Source organism: Tachysurus fulvidraco, chromosome 14, assembly GCF_022655615.1.
Source record: "Tachysurus fulvidraco isolate hzauxx_2018 chromosome 14, HZAU_PFXX_2.0, whole genome shotgun sequence".
NCBI lineage: Eukaryota > Metazoa > Chordata > Actinopteri > Siluriformes > Bagridae > Tachysurus > Tachysurus fulvidraco.
This window is the reverse complement of record NC_062531.1, coordinates 15,360,017-15,381,457: the sequence shown is the minus strand read 5'-3', so window position 1 is coordinate 15,381,457 and position 21,441 is coordinate 15,360,017. Positions and strand designations below refer to the sequence as shown.

Genomic DNA, 21,441 nt, shown 5'->3' with positions numbered 1-21,441 from the left:
AGCAAGAAAGTCAGATGTCATTCCCTCCAGAAAAGCAACGAATTAAATCGAGTTCACGAAAAGGACGTTTAACAGAAAAGGGCCTGGGGATGCATAATATGGAAGCAAAAAATCATCAGAAAGCCTTCAACAAGGCTTATGACTCCTGGAAGCAGACAGCTAAGGAAACAAGGTCCAAATTGAAAACTTTATGCTCACGTGAAGATCTTGATCTAATCTAAAGAAACATTCAAGACAGACAAGGTGTAGTTGGCCAGTGTTATGCTCCCTTGTTGCGCAATCATACTGCAACTCCAGAAGTTGTTAAAAGAGTTGATGCTTGTACCATATTGACTGCAGAAATATGTGATCTGGTGAGCAACCGAATAGAAACCTCTGATGACATTGAAAATGAAGTCGCTGTGAAGTATTAAACAAAGATGAGTATGGATCTATTTTTGATGGCACAAACACTGAAACTGTCATCTCAGGATCATTACCAAGTTTAGAAGGCCAGTCAAAGATATCCTCCAAAACTATCAGTAAGTGAGCTGATGCCGAAGCAGAACTTGCAGATAAAATAGAGCCAGCCAAAGCCATGCAAGAAATCTATGATCAGCAAGCGAGACTACACAAGATGTAAAATGACTGGAAGGTGAAAGAAGCAAAAATGCAAACAGATATTAAACAAAGGGAAACACAAATGTGCCTAAGACTTGAGGAGGAGAGAACAAGGCTGCAGATGCTAAAAGCTGATAAGGAAGTCAAGGTTGCTGCAGCTCATGTGAAGGCATACAATGATTTTGAGGGAAATCCTGGAGACTATGAAGAAGAAAGGGTCGATGTAACTATGCCTAACTGGATAGAGGCTAATAGCAAACCCCAGCTAAATCCTGAGGTAGGGTCTTTCTATCCTCATCAGGCATTTCAACAGCCACAGATAACTCACGATACCTCAAGCTTAACTCAAGCATTAATAAACTCCCTGAGTATAAGTCGACTACCCATTCCAGAGCCAACAACTTTCACTGGTTATCCCCTGAAATTTATCGACTGGAAAATGTCCCTTACAGCACTTATTGATTGGAAGTCGATTTCAGCGAGTGAGAAGATTTTCTACTTGAAAATCTTGCTGGAGAAGTCCGCAAAGCTGTGGAAGGTTTCTTTTATAGAAACTCAGAAGATGCATATCTGGGTGCCTGGAAGGTTCTCTAAGAGAGATATGGAAATCCATTCATTGTTCAGAGAGCCTTTAGAGAAAAATGAAATGGCCAAAGATTGGTGCTAATGATTCTCTGTTGCTGCGAGAATTCACTGATTTTCTACAAGGCCGTGTGGAAGCAATTCCTCATGTGAAAGGATTGGATATTATACTGTAAATGACTGTGAGGAAAATTACAAACTACTCAAGAAATTACCTGAGTGGTGTGTACGCAAATGGAACAGAAGAATTCTTGTGGTGGAAGAATTGGATGACTCTGGTGACTATCCAAGCTTTAAACGATTTGCAGAGTTTTTAAGGAAAGAATCGAAGATAGCTGCAACCCTGTCACCTCTGATGATGAGTTCTAAAGTCTCAGATGAAAGATTACCCAAAAGAGCTAAGGTTCTGAACACTAGAGCTCAAGTTAAGGTTCAACACTAACACGATTTTTTTAGAGTCCAGAATCCCAATCAACACCATCATGCTCTGTTTGTAAGAATGAAACACACTATATCACCAAATGTCCTGTCTTTGCAGCAAAGTCCACAGATGACAAAAGGCTTTTCATTCACGAGAACCACCTCTGTTTTGGATGCTTGAGGAAGGGGCATATCACAATAACTGCAACACACCTGTGGCACATGCGGCCTGTGCCATCCAACTTGCTTACACGAAGAATGTGGCAAAGTGCCTGTAAAGGCACCAAGATCAGACTCGGCTCCTACTGACTTACACACAAGCCAGGAAGTCCAAAAGGTTATGTCTCATGCCCTAACACAGTGTGCTTCAGCCACCTCTAGCATTGTTCCTGTCTTCATCTCGACAGTAGAGGAACCACACAATGAAATTCTTACATATGCTCTATTTGACACACAGAGTGATTCGACTTTCATACTGAAGGTTTTTCTGGATGAACTACATGTAAGCAGTAAGGCAGTAAAACTAAGGCTAAGCACTATGGCCACTACTGATACAGTCACCTCAAGTTATAAGGTTAGTGGCCTGCGAGTTCGAGGACTCCAAGGAGGGTTGTGCATTCAAGTGAAGCAAGTTTACACTTGTGATTTCATTCCCGTGGACAAGACTTATATTCCAACTAGGAAAACAGCATTACAATGCCCTCCCCTAAAGCACATAGCCAAAGAGTTACTGCCACTTCAGAGCTACGACATAGGGTTACTGATAGGATATGATTGTCCTTCAGGTTTAGCTCCTTTAGAGGTTATTATTGGCAGTGAAAACGAGCCATTCGCTCAGAAAACAGAACTTGTCTGGAGCATCATAGGCCTTTGCAATCCATCTGGATAGACAAGGAAGCCAAAGCTTTGTTCATCGAGTTTTAGTGAAGGAAATGTTAGTCCCGTCTGCTGAGATCTTAAAGATACTTGAGTCGGACTTCAATGAGAAGAGTTCAGAGGACAAACATGTATCCCAAAATGATATCTGTTTCATACGACTTCTCACTAATAACATCAAGCAGAACGAGGATGGACATTATCAGCTGCCTCTTCCCTTCAAAGGTAACGTCCTCCCTCACTACCCAATAACAGGAAGCTTGCTATTGCACAACTACAGCATTTAAAGAGGAAATTAAAGAACAATAAACAGTATCATGAGAGTTACAAGACCTTCATGGAGGAGATGTTTAGCAAAGAGAGGCAGAGCCAGCACCCGCAATATCTGATGGAGAAACATTGTGGTCCATAAGACATCATGGCTGTTTATCACACTCAGCGACCAGTCAAATTGAGAGTAGTGTTCGACTGTTCTGCAAAATTCCATGGCATTTCTCTTAACGATACTCTTCTCACTGGCCCAGACCTGATCAACTCCTTGGTGGGAGTATTGTGCAGATTCAGAAAGGAAAACGTTGCTGTGACATCGAAAAGATGTTCCATCAATTCCTTGTTCCTCCTGACGAAAGAAACTACTTGAGATTTTTATGGTGGGAGAGTGAAGATTTGGAAAGAGAACCCCATGAGTATAGGATGGCTGTACATCTCTTTGGCGCTGCCTCGTCTCCTGGATACGCCAACTTTGGCCTAAAGTACTTGGCAGAACAATATAATTCTGAATATCCATCGGCCTCATCATTCATTAAGAAAAACTTCTACATAGATGATGGCTTGATCTCTGTTCCATCGATTCAATAAGCTATAGAGCTAATAGTTGAAGCCCAAGCACTGTGCAAGCATGGTGGTCTGTGCCTCCATAAGTTTAATTCAAATGAAAGGGAAGTACTTCACAGTGTGGATTCTTTTGAACCAAACCACTCAACCTTAATCCTGAAGCAACAGGATATGTTCTTGGCATTCACTGGTCGACGGCAGATCATACATTCAGTTTTGATGTTAACCTGAAAGACCAGCCATCAACACATCGTGGGATTCTGTTGGTCATTGCTTCCTTGTATGACCCTCTTGGGTTTGTCAGCCCTTTCCTCTTGAAAGGAAAATTTATTCTTCAGGAGCTGTGCTGCAGAAATATCGGATTGGATGATCTCCTTCCTGTTGATTTATTTCCACGGTGGGAGGAGTTCAAAAGCAGTCTCCAAGATCTAAAGTACTTCTAAAGTACTATCATCCGCCATCCTTTGGCATCATTGTTAGGACAGAGCTGCATCACTTCTCAGATGCAAGCAATCTAGGGTACGGTGCATGTTCTTAACTTAGGTTCAAAAATGACAAAAACAAAGTACACTGCAGTCTTGTAATGGCCAAAGCTAGAGTTGCTCCCACAAAAATTAAGAGCATTCCAAGAATGGAACTGTCTGGAGCTGTAGTTACTGCCAGGATGAGTGCTATGTTAAAGACTGAACTCGAAATGAAAATCGATCAGGAGTTCTTTTGGACTGACTCGCAGGTAGTGCTGGCATATGTCAACAATGAAGCAAGAAGATTTCATGTGTTCGTTGCAAACCGTGTTCAGTTAATCAGAGATATCACAGATGTAAGTCAATGGTATTATGTGGGGTCCCCCAGGGCTCCATTTTGGGGCCTATTCTGTTCTCCCTCTATATGCTCCCTCTGGGGCATATTTTTACGAAATTTGGTATTTCTTTTCATTGTTATGCAGATGATCTGCAAATTTATCTGCACTTGAAACGTAAAGATACCTACTCTCTATTGCCCCTACTGCAGTACTTTGAAGAAATGGCACCTGGATGGCACTAAATTTCTTTTAATGGAAAGAAAACAGAAGTGGTGTTGTTTACGCCAGAAGGAACCTGTGAGTCAGTAGACCTAAACCTTGGTGAGCTGAATCCTTATGTAAAGCCCTTTGTAAAATATTTTGATGTTGTAATGGATCGTGATTTTAAATTGGATAAACAGATTAATTTAGTAGTTAAATCATGTTTTTTCCAATTAAGACAACTCACCAAGGTGAAACCTTTCCTGTCCTCTAAGGACTTTCAAAGAGTTGTGCATATTTTTATCTCAACTCGCTTTGATTACTGTAACAGCTTTTATTTAGGTATTAAGCAGGCCTCCCTCTCCAGACTGCAAATGGTCCAGAATGCGGCAGCTCGCCTATTGACGGGCACATGAAAGCGGGAACATATCACTCCCATTCTCGCATCTCTTCACTGGCTTCCTGTCCATTATAGGATTCATTTTAAAATATTGGTGCTTGTTTTTAAATCTCTTAATGGGTCAGCGCCAAGTTATCAGATATATACTTATCAGATCTGATTAATCTGTATGCTCTGTCAAGAGCATTAAGGTCTGCTGACCATTTGCTTTTAGCTGTTCCAAGAGTGAAACTGAAGAGCGGGGGAGACCGAGCCTTTAATGGTGCGGCCCCAAAGCTCTGGAGCAGTTTGCCTCTCTATATTAGACAGGTTCAAACACTTGAGGTCTTTAAATCTGGCCTAAAAACTTATTTTTACAGTCATGTGAGAGCTGCTTTCTTTTATTGTTTTATTGTGTCTTAAGTATTTTTCTTTTATTTGTGTTTGTATTATTAAACCATGTGTACTTTCTGTATGTACAGCACTTTGACAAACACTTGTCGTTTTAAAAAAAAGTGCTTTATAAATAAACTTGACTTGACTTAGGTCAACACATCTGAAAATCCTGCTGATCACTCCTCCAGAGGTCTTTATGCCTCAGACATATGCACATCATCCCGGATAACAGGACCTAAATTCTTATGGGAACAAGAAGTGCTTCCAAGGCCCAACTCTTCCAGCAGTCTACTCGTGGGTGATCCTGAGGTCAGATCAACTCAAGTACTTGCAACTAAAGGCAGTGACAGTTTAGACTTTCCTAACCAATTTAATTACCTTTCCTCATTGAAAACACTCATTAAAGTGGTTGCTAGAATAAAAAGACTAGCCTCAAGTCAGCAATATCCTACTGACATTGTCACTGTGGAAGAATGTGCAAGAGCTTCTGAGGTTGTGATTAAACTTATTCAGCAGCGGTCCTTCTCTCAAGAGATAAAGGTGATTCAAGGATGCAAGGCTCTTCCAAGCTCAAGTACGCTCTTTCACCTCAATCCTATATTGAGAGGAGGTCTTCTTTGTGTTGGAGGAAGATTGCAACAAGCATCCCTGAGTGAAGAGCCAAGACACCCATTGATTCTGCCTAAAGACAGCCACTTAACCAAACAGCAAGCTTGAGCTGCACTCCAAACCTACCATTCTTGAGAGACCAATTCAAAAGTTAGTGGTCCTGCTTGAGAGTGAATGATTAATGAATACCGATGACACTCATGTGTCAGACCATTTCTAAGTGAGTTATCTGCCAATGTTAAGAGTCTAAGAGTGGTTAAAATCATGTATGATATGTTTGTTAGTTTTTCTTGTGTTATGCACCATGACATGATTTGGTGGGAGTGTAATGACCGCCCCCCTTTCGTCTCTTTAATCCATCACTAGAGGACAATATAACAATCTTGGGGAAAATGAGGTCTGTGGTCAATGTTTGTAGCAAAATGGTCACATGTTAGCACATGCTCAAACTGCAGAGACGACGATAGAGAAGTTCACATATTAATGGTTTAGTGTCCCCTTAGGAGTGCGGAACGAGTTTTACGGTGCATTGAACGGTGCTTTGAAGGGTGCATTGAACAGTGCTTTGAAGGGTGCATTGAACAGTGCTTTGAAGGGTGCATTGCAGCATAATATCTAGTACACTGAAGGCAAGAAAGGATGCATGGAATTTGTTAATGCAGACCGATGCAAAGAAAAGGTTTATTGCTTCAAAAGCATCAAGCATCAGTGAAAACTCTCTGCCTTATTCTTTGGGACTAAGGGGCTGCTACACAGGTCTTTCTCCCACGTAGGGAGGATTTAATTCTTTCTGTCATAAGGGACATCTGGCAAGGGTGGTAGCAGCCATACCTATTTTTTTGGTCTGTTACACATAAGACTGTTTCAATTCTAGCTCAGCAGAAAGGGGTTTTCACCCCCACATACACTCTTTTCAGGGTCACAAAGGTTATGTGTCATGTGGACGCAAGATCCTGGTTTCTCTCCTTTGGTCCCACTATTAGGGTGTGTCATCATTGCAAGTCTCTTATGTCAGACACCTCCCTCTAAATTTATTGAGCAGTCCACACATCCTCCGAAAACTCAAGGGCTACCATTTCATTGGTGGTCCTTTACATCAATCATTAGGCTGTGCTGTGTTTTACAGTGCTAGAGTTCCTTCAGACATGCCCATTTGAGGGCTTATCTCTGCATTGAGATATATAGCCATTGCTGAAAGTTATGCACCTGTTCTATTTTGCTGTCCTCCTTCTCCTGGTCGCTCTCAGCTTTGGAGACATGTCTGGCTCTGGAACTTGCTTGCAATGACTGGCATGGATCCAGGTGGCTCACTCAGCTAACTTCACAGCTGTCTGAGTAGTCAGCATCACTTGGAATAGAGCCAGACACCTCCTTATTTTAAGTTCTTCCTCCTGAAATCTGTCACCACTATCCAGTCCCTGGGTTTCAGGTCATGTAGGTCAGTTTGTGTACATGCTAGAAGGGTGTCTTTCACCTCCTTATGGGTTGCAGACAACACAGAGGACAGCTTTGCATAATAACACAACATTTTATCCTCACACTTGCTGGTTAGCTGCCTCAGCATTCCTGTCAGCCCTATTGTTAGGGGTCCACCAAACAGTATCTCAAATGGGCTTAATATTTCACAAGCACATTAACACTACTGGAAGTGCCTTTGTCCATGGTAAGCCAGTCTCATCATTTAGCTAACTTGTTTTTCAGTGTGCCAATTTCTCTATCCACTGCTCCTCCACTAGCAGGGTGATATGTACAAAGCTGTCTCAGGGCTATACCTAAGCAATTGCCTACTTGTTTGTTGTTTGTGTGTTGTTGACAAATGTACCATTTTCACTGCTGAAACTATCTGGAATTCCCCATTTTGGAATTATTTTGCAATAGCACTGGCATCTTGTTTTGAAGTTGGAAAGGCCTCTGCATACTTTGAGTACATATCATCAATCACTAAGAAATATCTTTTCCCTTCACTCAGCATTAACTCTATGAAATCCATTTTTCCAGTTTTGCAGAAAAATAGGCCACTGGAGGATCTTATTAAAACTGATCTCATCTGTTCTTATCTGTTCTCATCTCAAAAATAGCACATGCATAGAAAAAGCAATCAATTGTTTATTTGTCTTGGGTTTTGTAATGTTCTACTATTGCTTTAAATAATAATCTATAATTATCTAACTATAATAACTCCTCTGCTTTTTTCACTTGTTGCTGTAGGAATTGTAATTTAGAAAGGCTTGCATTTTGACCTTCTTTTGCTAGCTGACACAGCAGGGTGATGGTGTATTTCTCACACTGGTCTCTAGAGGCCACTGCAAGCAATCATCTACAAATAGAACTAAAACAGTGCCTGGCATAAGGACAAGTGTTATCAGGCTGGCCAAAGAGTTTCTTTGTAAGTAGTAGGGATTCACAATAGCCAAGTTTAATCTCTGCTCAGCAGGTTTACTGGGTGGCAGTCTAACAGAATAAATAAGAGAACTTCTCTTTTACCGTGACCCCCAAGGCCCCAATTGAATGCAGAAATCTGCTGCTCAATTGTAGTAATGTGACAAAATCAGTTTCCCTGATTTTTTTTTTTTTTTGGGGGGGGGGGGGGGGGGGGCGCGCACATGCCCCCCCCCATCCGAGGATTGCCCCCCCCCCCAGAAAAATTATTTAAAAAAATATTGCACTCTCTATTATGAAAAATATATGTATGTATACCTAAATAATTGTCTAAGTAGAAAACCCCCGCAAAAAATGCATTTAGAAACAATTGAGTCCCCCCTCCCCTTCCTCACAGTGGTTTGACCCACTGCCTGCTTTCCCAGTACATCTCATCTACTCTGCACACACGAGTCAGGTGTGTGGCTGCGGCTCAATTAATATTAAACTCCATTAAGTAGGGGATTTTATTCACCTTAAATAAAGCGATTCTCTTTAATGTAGTTGATGCAGACTCATTCATAATTTAGTTGCGGCAAAAATGCTGATTACCGATGTTTTTTCCATGAATCTGCTATATTAGCGATTAAAATATTACTTATCTAGTTAAAATTAGCTTGTTTACTTGCTTGTTACACAGTGCACTGTAACTAACACGCCAAAGCCGTTTCGCATGCATTGTTTTATTTGGGACGACTTGGCATAATGTCAACTTAACATTAATGGCCACAATTAGCATATTGTTTAGCTGTGCATTTACAAATGAGCACTGTGCTACGTCCGAACTGACCTCACTGTATTTTTTGTATAATCAATTTCTTTTTACGTGTCTTAATTCATTTTAAATAACATTTTAAACCTTTTTTAATTACTTGTTTTTATTGTTGTGATTTTTTTTTATAGTTTTACTTTCTTTATGTAAAGCACTTTGAATTACCATCGTGTATGAAATGTGCTACAGTATAAATAAACTTGCCTTGCAGTGTCATAGACTAGATAAAATGACTACAATAATAATGATAAAAGCAAAGTTTTTCACTGTGGGGACATATCTTTATAAGTACAATTTAACTATTATTTGTGTCCCCCCCTTCAAAAATTGCTCATGAGAAATTTTATATTTATTGTCCCCCCCTACTCTTAAATGAAATTTACGCCCATGGGTATTCTTTATTCTTGGTATTCAGAAGCCTGTTTACAAACACAGGCAATTTCACATATATACCTTTTGGATAGAATTTCTCTTCTAAGAGCTGAATAGCATTGTCAACCTTATATTGCAGTGATAAGTTTTGTGTTAGCTTAAGCGTTTCTTCTTTGAAAAGCGTAGGTCAGTTGCCATGTGGGTCGTGTGTCATTCCATTTTCTCTGAGGACAATCGCTTGACCAATTGCCTTGTTCTCTAATCTGAAACACACATTCTCTTTGCCTCAACATTGCCCTCTTCCTTTGCCACTACCTTGGCCCCTTCCAAATTGTGTTTTGTTGGCTGTGCCCTGCATGACAGCCTGCATCATTGTTAACTGAACTTTGTGGGTTTGATTCTCTCTTTTCCTTGCCTGCTGCTGTGCAGATTGTGATAGCAGTTTCTCCACATGATTTGAATGCTGCTTAATGAGAGGAAGTGCATATGTATAGAACTACTTAAGTCTTTGTATAATGCAGCACCATGGTTCTGGAGAAACGTTGTCTCATTTCACTGTGTACTGCAACAGCTACAGTATATTGTATATGGTTGAAATGACAATAAAATCTTCTTGACTTGACTTGTTACCTGGAAGCTTTTATACAGGCCTTACTCAGTTGAGTCAAGAACGCATAGTAGGCCACATTGTCTGCATGACTCTCTCATGGACAATGGCTGTGTTTGCTTTAAATATCCATTTTTTTCTCCATCAAATGCCTCAGTTCATGTGACATGAGTCAAAATTCTCTGCAAAACTAAATCAGTTCTACATTGACGATTTGTCCTCCAACCTCTTTCGAGTCTTGGAGATGTTCATGTTGGAGTCAGGTTTGCGTCTCGCCTTCAAGATAATATATTCCTGGAAGTCATCGCTCTGTCTTGTGCGGATAGATAGCAGACACATATGGGTCGGTATGGGTTGGGGCTGCCACTTCCTCTGCAAGGGGTATTGATACCTGTTGCTGTTGACTCTATTGCTGGGGTAGTTACGCTCAAGAGAAGGCCCATCCAGGTCAGGAGATTCTGAAACAGACTTAGAACACTGAACAGAGTAAAATTAAGACATCTGAATTTCTTGACCTCTCTGTGACTATCTGGCCCTTGTCGTGGAAGTTTTGAGGTTTGAGGATTTCCCCTGTATGTTTCTCATGAATGCTTCATAAAATACATGATCTTCAGTGGGACAATATGCTGTTTTTGTGGGGACAGGACCCATACATACATGCAGTTAAAGGCAAAGCATTAAGCATTAAACTTGTAACTTCACTGCAAGTCACAGTCTCTACTTTCCGTATTCACCTTCAGCCACCTTCAGTCTGGGCAAATTCAGAGAAATAGTCATCATCAAATGGAGTAATCCATTCAGTGTCGTCGTCAATATCGTCCAGTTTCACAAGTTGTTTGGTCGTTAGATTGGACATTATGATGTAATGAACGCATTTGTATACACAAGGGCCAAACAAACATAATAAGATTAATACCACACTCACTGGGATTATCATTGATAGATAGGGAGTCCACTGTCCAAACATTGAATACCAAAGTCCCCAACTATAATCTCCGTATTCATTTTGCCTCATTTGGTCTGCTACTTTGTGCATATCATGCAGTGCATCAGAGATAGACCCATGGTCATCATCATTTGACGGAATGAAGGTGCAACATTGACCTCCTATCATGGCACTTACACCTTCATCTTCAAAATATCTAAGGCCATTGTATTTTGAGTTCTTGTTTGATACCTTCGGTTTGCCGATTAGTGGAGTTAATATAAGTGGCAAGCCAATAATGTGTGACTTCTAGTTGATTCCGTACCGGAGTCATCCCATACTGTGGGAAGAAGGAATCAAAGAATTTACTCTGTTTTACCTTTTAGTATATGTTCTGGCAGAGGAAAGTCATCATCAGACACATCTCTGCGAATTTTACTAAAGGTGGAAGTCTTTTCTGCATTCCCTCCTATTAACAGGCAGATCATAAAGATGCCAGTGATCCCTAGGACTCTAGGGTGATAGTCAAAAAGGCTTCTTATCTTACCAGGAACTTTTAACTCGTCTATGTTGATCGTCTCTAAAGGTCAGATCTTATGCGTGCATGTATAAACATCTGGGTGTCGTAGTCAGTATGTAATACTGTACAGGCATCTGCTGTCGTAAGTCTCTGTCACATTTACCTCTTTCACTTATGTAGCGATTTTGGCTCGCGAAGCAAGGTAAATATTTGAGTAATAGTGACTCTAAATATTTTAACCTATGTTGAAATTAACGTTAATGGAATTAACGTTACACTTATTTGGTCTGTTCGTCCGGCGAACAGTCCATGTAACCTTTATTAATTCTATGAAGGTGGTATCTTCCCGGCCAAGAAAGATTTGCTTCCCTTTTACTTTACACCGTAATTTAAATTAAATTAACTTAATAGAGCATGTAGTTCAGACCAGATGTTGCAGGTACCTTAATTTGTGAGCGATACTCAGAGACAATCACTTATTTGGCACAAAAATATGGCATTTAATGAATGAGACAAACACAACATAAACTAACTACACAAACAAACAAAAGAAATAGGGAAAACAAAGATGAAAATAAAACAAAAGAAATTAAAATTGGGGAAAGGGAGGAAAAAACTGGAAAGAAGAAATTAGAGAAAGGAAGGAAAGGAATGGCAAGCTTAAACTTCAAAATTAATCACACCCTAACTGGGAAATCGTCACAGAAACTTAAAATCACCTTAAGACTCAATGAAAGATTCCTACTTAAAATTACGCATCTAATTTGGTTGGTAAAGGAAACGGTTACTTGCATTGGATTACTGCACAAGAGTCTGGATGCAACAGAGAAATCTCTGGAAAGTCAGTTAGGGTGGGGTCAGACGTTCTTCCAAGTTCTCCTGAAGATCAGAGCAGTTGTTGTTCTTGGAAGTGAAGCTTGCTGGAACTTCTTTGAAGGAAGATGGAGTCGTCTCCAAGCTGACCACCGATTAGTGGTGTTTGTGACAATTTAAAGGCCGCGAACTCCACCCATCTTTGGGGAGATGACCAATACTTCAGTCAAGGTTTTGGAGGGAAAAACTCCCTTTGTTTCAGGTGTCTGTGGGCGTGGTTTAGCTATCAAACTTTTAGATGACTTTAAAGTTTGATCCAGGGTGTATTAAGACGGTATGGCGCCTTTCGTGCTCAAATAAAATACACCATTGTTTGAAAAACGAGTAACCGATAATTTTGTGGTCATTTGGATACTAAACATGAAGGGTAATGACGGTATATTGGCAGCGGTACATTACATACACAGATCAGTAATCGAAGGGTAACTGATGTTAATACGCTATTGTGTTCTTATATTGTGTTCCTAGGCAAAGAAACAAAAATGAAACATAGAACAAGATGCACTTTCATTAGGAAAGTAAAAAGAAAATGATAGCTTCGTATACATTCTGACATTAGACCTTAAAGGGGCATACAGCATTAGAACAGGTATACATTAACATGCCATGATCAGTAATTAGAGTATAACTGATTTTAAAATACAATGTTGTTTTCTGACACATGAATAAAATACACCCTTGTCAGGAAATTAAGGAGCAAATAATTTTAAGTCAGGCAAGCCTTAAAAGAAGAAACACATTACAAAAAGGGTTGTGTGTGTGTGTGTGTGTGTGTGTGTGTGTGTGTGTGTGTGTGTGTGTGTGTGTGTGTGTGTGTGTGTGTGTGTGTTGAGGGCCCCTAATCAGAGAAGCCGCATGGGGTTTTCTGGTCTTTGTGTAGGCTCCAGTCATTCTGGAGCCAGGTGTGTGTGTAAAACTGGGTTGCTCATTGGTTAATTGAGGAGTAGATGTTGAAATTTAGGGTGCCTGGGACATGAAATCTAAAATGACCTGTACCAGACGCTACACTTAGTTTATTAATTTCATTAACATTTATGTTCACATTTGTGTGTGTGTCAATGTTACTCTTTCAGATGACGCTGCTTCTCTCAGTGTTGGCAAGCATGTGTTATATCGGTGTTTCTTCTGACTGAGACACTTTACGTGTCATAGAGAGTCAGTTGGAGCTCACGGGAGAGGTTACTAGCACGTGATGCTCCTTCTTGTTCCTCTTAGCAGCTGTCGGTTGCTGGTTTTTCCTCTTGTTCGGGAACCCGCTTACAGTTGCTAAAGTGAATCCACTTCACCCTCTCTGCAACCTTCACCGCAGTCTGTGTGGACAGAAGTACCTGAAATGGCCCAAACCTCAAGCTTTTCCTCCCAAAATCCTTCACCACCACACAGTCATCTTAGACAATGTTTCCTTCACCAGATATCCTGCTTTTCTCCATGCTGCTTTTTCTTCTGCTGTGCAACATGCCTGACGAGCTTCAAGGTCAGCTATGGGAGTTCAAAATACACAAAGTGTCTTTATACATAGAGGAATTTTTTTCAGCTGCCTTTGCTGCTGCATCCGCTTTGGCATTACCCTGTGAAATGGAGTCAGTTATAACTGTATGTGCTTCAAATTCACATATACTGTAGCAATAGATTTTGTTCATAGGACTGCATTCAGGAGATCAGAAATCTGTACATGATTTATTTACCTAATAAGTAAGGATACCTCTAGGTTTCCACAACATGCCATTTCATGTACTACCCTGAAAGCATATCTGCTATTAGTATAAATGGTAACCCCTTTGCCTTGTGCTAATTTACATGTTTCTGTTAGAGGAATGAACTCTGCTGCCTCTTCAGAGAGGTTTCCTGGTAATGATTAAGCTTTCACTATTACATATTCTATGACTGCTGCATATCTTAAACCGCTATGGCCTGTTTTCTAGTTTCTGAAGGCTGATCCATTTACAAACAGTTCAAGGTCTGGATGGTGTCTCCTGCAAATCAGATTTCACTGTATTCAACAATTTTATTGATATACATTGAAGCGTTGAAGCATTAATTGCTTTTTAGCTGTTATTACAGATCTTAAATACTTAGGCTGTCCCACTGCCACTGTGTCCAGTTTAGTTAGAAAATAGTCTACTGGTCTTAATTTTTCATTCATGATTTTTCCATAATACTGATGTCATACACCCCCTTTTTCCCCCATCTACTATCTGTGTGAATAATTTTGTTTGGGCCTGGTATATCTAATCTGGGTGTGGATTGTAAGCCTAGTTTCAAATCTTACAAAGGCCTTTTCTTTTTCAGATGTCCTACTAAGTGCACTGTGGGCCTGTAGACCCTTCCCCTAAGCCACTGCACTCAAGGGAGCCTCGAGGATTGCATAATTATGTATAAAGGTTCTGCAATAAGAACACATGCCTAAAAATGACATGAATTGTTAATTTAATTTAGGCTTTGGATTGTTTTGTATATCTGCAACTCTGTTTTCTTCTATACTTCCAATTTCCAAGCTTTATTATAAATGTTTGTAAATTCACAATGTGATTTTCCATTAATATATAACGCAAACCAAAATTAAGGGTACTGCAATTTACAAGGCCTGTAATCAAATTAGGGGGTTACTAGCACCGGTGCACAATCCTTAATTAGACCCACACCACATTTGCTCAGAGTTTTTAAGAACTGTGTTTTAATAGAGGTCATCTTCAGAAATTTGTGGTAACTGCCACATTGCTTTTAGCACATCTGTGTTTGCTTCTGGCAGGCTTTAGTTTATTCACTGTACAACACAGTGGGATCTGAACTGGGTTCCCAATCACCAGTTTTCACACATTTTAGTGTCCACTTTCCTAAATTATCCCACTTCTCTTTTTCACCATTTGAAAGAGACTCATAATTTTTCCATAGTGAATGGGTGTGTCTTCCCTGGCCTTACACATGTATTCTACAAAGACTCACTTCTACAGTACATCTGAAATTATCCTAAAACATATTCTTCAACACTAACACATCTGCTTTGTTTGCGGTTCTGAAACAGTCTTGTTCATAATGTGCATCTAGCCCCTTATGTGTAACAGCTCGGGCCTTATCTATGAGATCTTGATTCAATGAATTCAAAGCAGAGGTGCTGAGTTCCCACTCATACACATACAGAAGAGGTCTGGGGTCCCACGTAAGGTCCTGAAATTCAATTGTTTGACTTGTACACACTTTTAATACATTTGCTTTTCTGCATGCAGAGCATATTGTTTGATGGGGCTCAGTTTTCCAGTGTCCCACGTGATGCATAGGTTTCACCTTGTCATATATTTCTGTGTTCAGTCCATTCATGAAACTGTTTCTCAAGTGCACCTTGTACACTGTCACTACCCCCTCACTCATATCCTGTGAGGGAATAAGGCCGCTGTGCGCGTTGTGTACTTCAGTGAGGCGATGGAGATATTGTGCACCTGCCTCGCCGTCCTCCTGTTTGCACAGCGCAATCTTTGTCATATTCATCTTCACTGGAAAAGCCTCACAACATGCTTCACATAGTTCCATTATGAAGTTAGAGTATATGGCATTCCTCCCTCTCTTATGATCTGGGTGTCTCATGCACAGATTTTCATCCAGCCATTCATGCTTAATCCGTGTTATGTCAGCTGCTTGTTTTCTTCCCTTCTTCCCTTTTTCTGCTTTTTCTTCAGGTGCCACAGTTTGTGTGAGGTGGGACGAAATCCTTTGCAAAAACGTTCCAAATCCACACCAAACTTTTCCCCCGACTTCTCTCAGGTCAAGGAGGTGCTCATGAGCATGTATTCAGGTGTACTAGCATGGGGCCTCTATCCGGCTCAGCTACTTCCACCAGGGGCATTGTAATCACACTCTCGAAGCCTCTTCTTCAACAGGTTCAGGATCAGTAATCTCATTTTGCTTCTCTTTCTGCCATGTACGATCCACGATTGGTGGGGAGAGTGGACTCTTCTTCGGCTCTGCACGAGCTGGCCCTTGTCCATGCACACCTGTCGACATGACGGAACCGCTGCCTGACTTGGTCGAGGAGGCGATCCATCCAGATCAGGATCATCTGAAAAAGACTTAATAAACATGAGACTTTGTGAGCTTCTCATTGTACGTTGTGTATTCTGTACATATTGTGTAAATAATCTCTTTGGATTAGATTGTGCTTTTCTTAAACTTTTCTCTGCCTCACATGTGAAAAGCTGGCTTTTACATTTACCCTGTTCTTCTTCCTGACATTATCTTTTTCAATCTGGAGTAGATAATATTTCAGTGAGTGTTTCAGGCTAAAACTGCTGTCATCAGGGAAGCCACACGCCGTCACTCAGCACATTACTTGTGGTACAGAATCAGGTCCATAATTATTTCTCATATAATTCACAGGTCCAGTGACACACACTGTGTTTTTACTGAGTTTGCTCTTAGATTTACTCTCCGGAGAGTCTACACCGAGCTTGTCAGCTCTTAGTGGTGGGTTTTCTGAAAACTCACAAACAAGATATCTTTAGCACCTAATCCCAGATTAGTGCCGTGTTTTACTTTTCATTTCTAGGCCATGCACTAGGTGCCTATCCAGGTCCCTGACCTGTCGACAGATCCAGGTCTAAATCCTGTCTTCACAGCCCTTTCCACACAGAGACAATCAACAATATATTTTATACTATTCAACACTAATAAATTTAACTAGGGTTCTCTGGAAAAACCCTTTCAATTATTTAGCAGTTTAAGCAGTGTTCTCTAACGATTAAAAATCAATTCTCTCACTTTCCACGTGTCCAATTACTTTTGATTCCAGTGTTTAGGCGGCTCATGGTGAACTCCCTAGTCCTCTCATGCTCATGGCCAATTTTGTGGTTGAGGGTGAAGTTAACAGCCTCCAAGGCACCTGCAGTGCACCTCCTCAGGAGTTCCCATGGCCGCTCGTCAAACGTGGAATCCTTGCTGACAATGCCAACTTGTCGTGGAAGTTTTGAGGTTTGAGAGAATTAAAGCATAAAATATCACACTGGTAGGCATGGGCAAGAGCAACAACTGCTATCTCTAGTCATAATAACTACCAGCCATGAGAAATGTTCTTATGAACATCTCTAAAGTGAAAATTTCCACTACACCCTCTTTACTGCTTCTTACGAAATATTAAATGCCAGCCAATATGGCTTATGTTTATTATAATACTGTAATTATATAAGAACAAACTATTGGTAGACAAATAGAGCAATTAGAGACTAAAACAGAAGAGACAATGTTCATTTTAGTCAACATTTTAAATGAGTTCTATTCTATATTAGTTCCATTTTAATTTAGTTCTACCAATAATTTGTTTTCATATAATTAACATAAAGGCTTCCCAAAATCCTGCTTTAAGGTTACACCTATGCCCTGTTTACTTTGTTGTTACCCATTGTCACTCCAATAGACGTTATACCTGATATCCCATCCCATCGTCAGTTCTCTGCTGCACTTGCTTTCACCAGAGGTACTGTAAACATTCAGCTCATCTGTTGAAATGTCAGGTTACAAAACATATATTCAGTTCATCTGAATATTACCATCAAACCTTTTACTGGTCCCAAACCATCACCAAATCCAAGTCTCAATTTGTCTCTTTATGAGCTTTAGATATGAATATCAGATATTATCATAAAAATTAACCACCTTATTAAGGTTTCTGATTCCGCCACTCTGTGATCTCCCGAGGTGGTGGAAATTCAGATGGGAGACAAATAAACACAAGAAGTGACAATTGGAGTAAGATTTCTGTTGCAACAGGTCTCCACAAGCAATAAAGTTTGAGAAGCCTAGCTAATATCCCTCACCCGAACTTCTGGGTCAAGCTCACTTCCTTGTTCCAAAAACATTTAAACTGCTTGTACACCGCATTCAATGGGATGTATTGCTAGACTAACTGCATACCAAGTGCGTTTCATGCATTAGGTTTGCCACATGTGTCATCAGTGCTTTGTTTTTTAATTTTCTGATTCTTCATTTTACAATTTGTCATTTTCTGATTCTTCATTTTGCAAATTATCAGCAAAAAAAAGGAAAATAACCACCACTGTCTTAATATATAGATTGATGTAATAAATAAAAATAATGTAATAATTATATTATTTGTGTGTCCGTCCAGGAATATTTCAAGAATGAATTCACATCTGGAGATGGGAAAAAAGGTATTTTTCCATAGTTCTATTTCTAAAGACAGAAATTATTTGGTGTCGAGTATAACTGATACTGGCTGATCAAGTAATTTTTGTGCTTTGTCTGTATTTCCTGTTTAAAGTTAATTTCTATTTGTTTGGATACAAAAAGTAAAATTGTTCAGTTGTTACACTATGTTTGCTCATATCAACTTTTTCTGTAGTCTTTTATATTTATCTTATTGACCATAGCACAGGGGCTAAACCTAAGGATGCTTGATTTACAAATGAAGTCACAAGAGAACCTCACATTCTTTTGTTTCATTTAATTATTTTATTCATTCATTCATTCATTTTCTAACGCTTATCCGAACTACCTCGGGTCACGGGGAGCCTGTGCCTATCTCAGGTGTCATCGGCCATCAAGGCAGGATACACCCTGGACGGAGTGCCAACCCACCGCAGGGCACAGACACACTCTCAGACACTCACGCAATCACACACTAGGGACAATTTTACAGAGATGGGGGCATGGTGGCTTTGTGAGGTTTGATTCCCGCCTCTGCCTTGTGTGTTTGCATGTTCTCCCTGTGCCTTGGGGGGGTTCCTCCCCCAGTCCAAAGACATGCATGGTAGGTTGATTGGCATCTCTGGAAAAATTGTCCCTAGTGTGTGATATTTTATTCATCTTATTATTAAATTGTTATTATTAAAATTAATATTAGAACTATTGAAGAAGATGTATTATAATATTCATTTCACTCCCATTTTAATCAATAGGGTACATGTTCTTATGTTTTTTTTTTCACTGTCGACACACTGCATGACTCTATAACATTCAATCATGAGAAAACGAGAGTATTCTCTCCGTCAAATATTCAAATAACAATTGTGTGGTTCTCTTTTGTCTGCATTTTGTAGTCATTTTTGTAGTCAGTAATCCACCATTTAGGAAAAAAAGGTGGGTAAAAATATGTAAACGCTTTCTCTTTTCACAGTCATTCAATAGATAAATTATTAGCCAGATGTTACTTTTAAAATGCATTACATTGGTTAATCATCAAGAATTATAACAGAATAATAAGCTTTGGCATTTTTTGTGTTCTGGAGCAAACAGGTGTCCCCTTCTCTTTGAAAAAGACAGAGCAAAACATGCAAAAATTGCATCTGAACAAACTACACGTCATGAAAAAATATCCTTTGTGTGGCATGAAGCCCCTGAAGGGGGAACACAAACTTATATGTAGTGAAGCAGGCAGCAGTGGGACCACACAGTTTGAATGAGGGTACTTTCATTTTCTAATGACTGTAGTTCTAATAAAAATTCCCCTGTCCATCTACCACCTGCTAAACACAATCAACAACCACTTATTGGTATACAAACTCCAAACAGTAACTCTGGCAAAACAAGCTATAACATCATAACATATTTCTTAAAATCAATATTTTTGAGATGAAAGAAGATGAACCTAGTAATGTTATCTACATAATCTTCAAATTAGAGTCTGGAGTCAATAAACTCACAAAGGTATTTTATTGCTGACTTGCATTTAGCTGACACTGTCATGACAGAATTAAACAGAAGAAAATTAAAAAGCATCCAGGGTCTATTGCCATTTACACTTTCTTTAATTTTATTAATCTGGTGCCTCTGATCTGGCTGTGCTGAAACAAACCTCTGTGTGTCATTAGCAGAACAGAGAAAGCTGATCATTCTACCCAGATGGTACGGTTGTAAAGGAAACTGGAGTGGCCCTGAAACAGAACAGCAAACTTGCTATTCTTTGGTTTACATGGTCATTTTTTTACATTTACAAATTGATCAGTTGAGCTAGGAGAAGACGATTCCCTTAACTTCAACAACCCTTTCTAGTCTATAAAGGAAAATATTTTGATATGTAGTGTCAAAAGCTGCACTAAGAAAAAGCCTTTATTATTGTCACATATTCATTAAAGCATAATGAAATTCTTTCTTTGCATATCCCAAATATGGGGTCAGAGCGCTGGGTGAGCCATGATGCAGCACCCTTGGAGCAGTGAAGGTTAAACGTCTTGCCACACAGCCAACAATGGCAGCTGATCCCCAATTTTCTGACCAATAACCCAGGGCCTTAACAACTTCAGCAGTAACGCAAAACAAGCATTGAGATATAACCCTGGTCAGAGGCCAGTAGTTGGCTATTTACAACTTTAAACAGTGCTGTCTCTGTGCTATGATGAGGGCTAAATCTGACGGATGCATTTTATGAATGTTATTCCAAGGTATACCATATGTGTATGCGTAACTGCTGTGCTAAAATAATTTCTACGATTTTGGAGATAATGGGAATCTTTGACAATGACCTAGAGTTGGAAAGCTGCCTGGAGACAATGTCAGGCTTTTAAATTATGCTTTTGATGGATAGCTGCTTTTTTTTTTGTTAAAGTCAGTGCCTCTTCTGATTGTTTTTAGGAGCTTTGATTGCTTCCGTTAGTATTTGTTTGAAGAAACATGTAAGTAAAGGATGTAGTACAGTATATACTGTATAAGAAATGACAGTGAAATATTTGGTTCAATTCAACTTTATTTATATATGTCAGGATCCATCCCGGACTTTGGCCACATGCTTTTGTTTATGTTCTGTGTTCACGTGTCTGCCCCACCCTTGTTAACTCCTCCCTGCCTCTGCACACCTGTTTACAGACAACAGAAATTATTGGGTGTGCTCTTGTCCTGTAAGGTTTTAAAAGACTTACAACTTATCACTTAATGAACTGGCCATGTCGGTAGGTGTGAATAGGGCACTATACACAACACTTAAACCCAGGTTATCATCATTTCAAATTTTTAATTTAGAAGTGGGGTTAGCACTACTTTTTAACTGGAGTTATGAAACAATGTTCTTAATCAGGGCTAGCACAACATTAGCGTCAACAACCTGACTGCAGTGCCAAATGTGGGAAATAATGCAGCATTAAAATGTTATGGCTAGGTGTTAGCAACAGGCACCTAATCAGAAATTGAACAGTGTGCCTCAAATCACATGCTTTGTACCATCACAAAAACCCTGCATGTTGTTTTAGAGGAGTTAAAAACCTCATGTATTTTTTCTTACAGTGGGGGAAATAATTATTTGATCCCATGCTGATTTTG

At 39.8% G+C, this 21,441-nt stretch overlaps 1 protein-coding gene across 2 annotated transcripts in view; it reads left to right on the top strand.

The window, feature by feature from the left end:
* upb1 (ureidopropionase, beta) overlaps positions 1-21,441 on the top strand; it is a 47,825-nt gene that overhangs the window by 19,647 nt on the left and 6,737 nt on the right. Inside the window, exon 8 of one of the 2 annotated variants that reach the window (XM_027167397.2) lies at positions 18,299-18,341. The exons of the other annotated variant lie outside the window; for it this stretch is intronic. Coding sequence (XP_027023198.1) covers positions 18,299-18,341 — 43 coding nt within the window. The remainder of the gene's footprint in view (positions 1-18,298; positions 18,342-21,441) is intronic. 2 annotated transcript variants of the gene reach the window in all.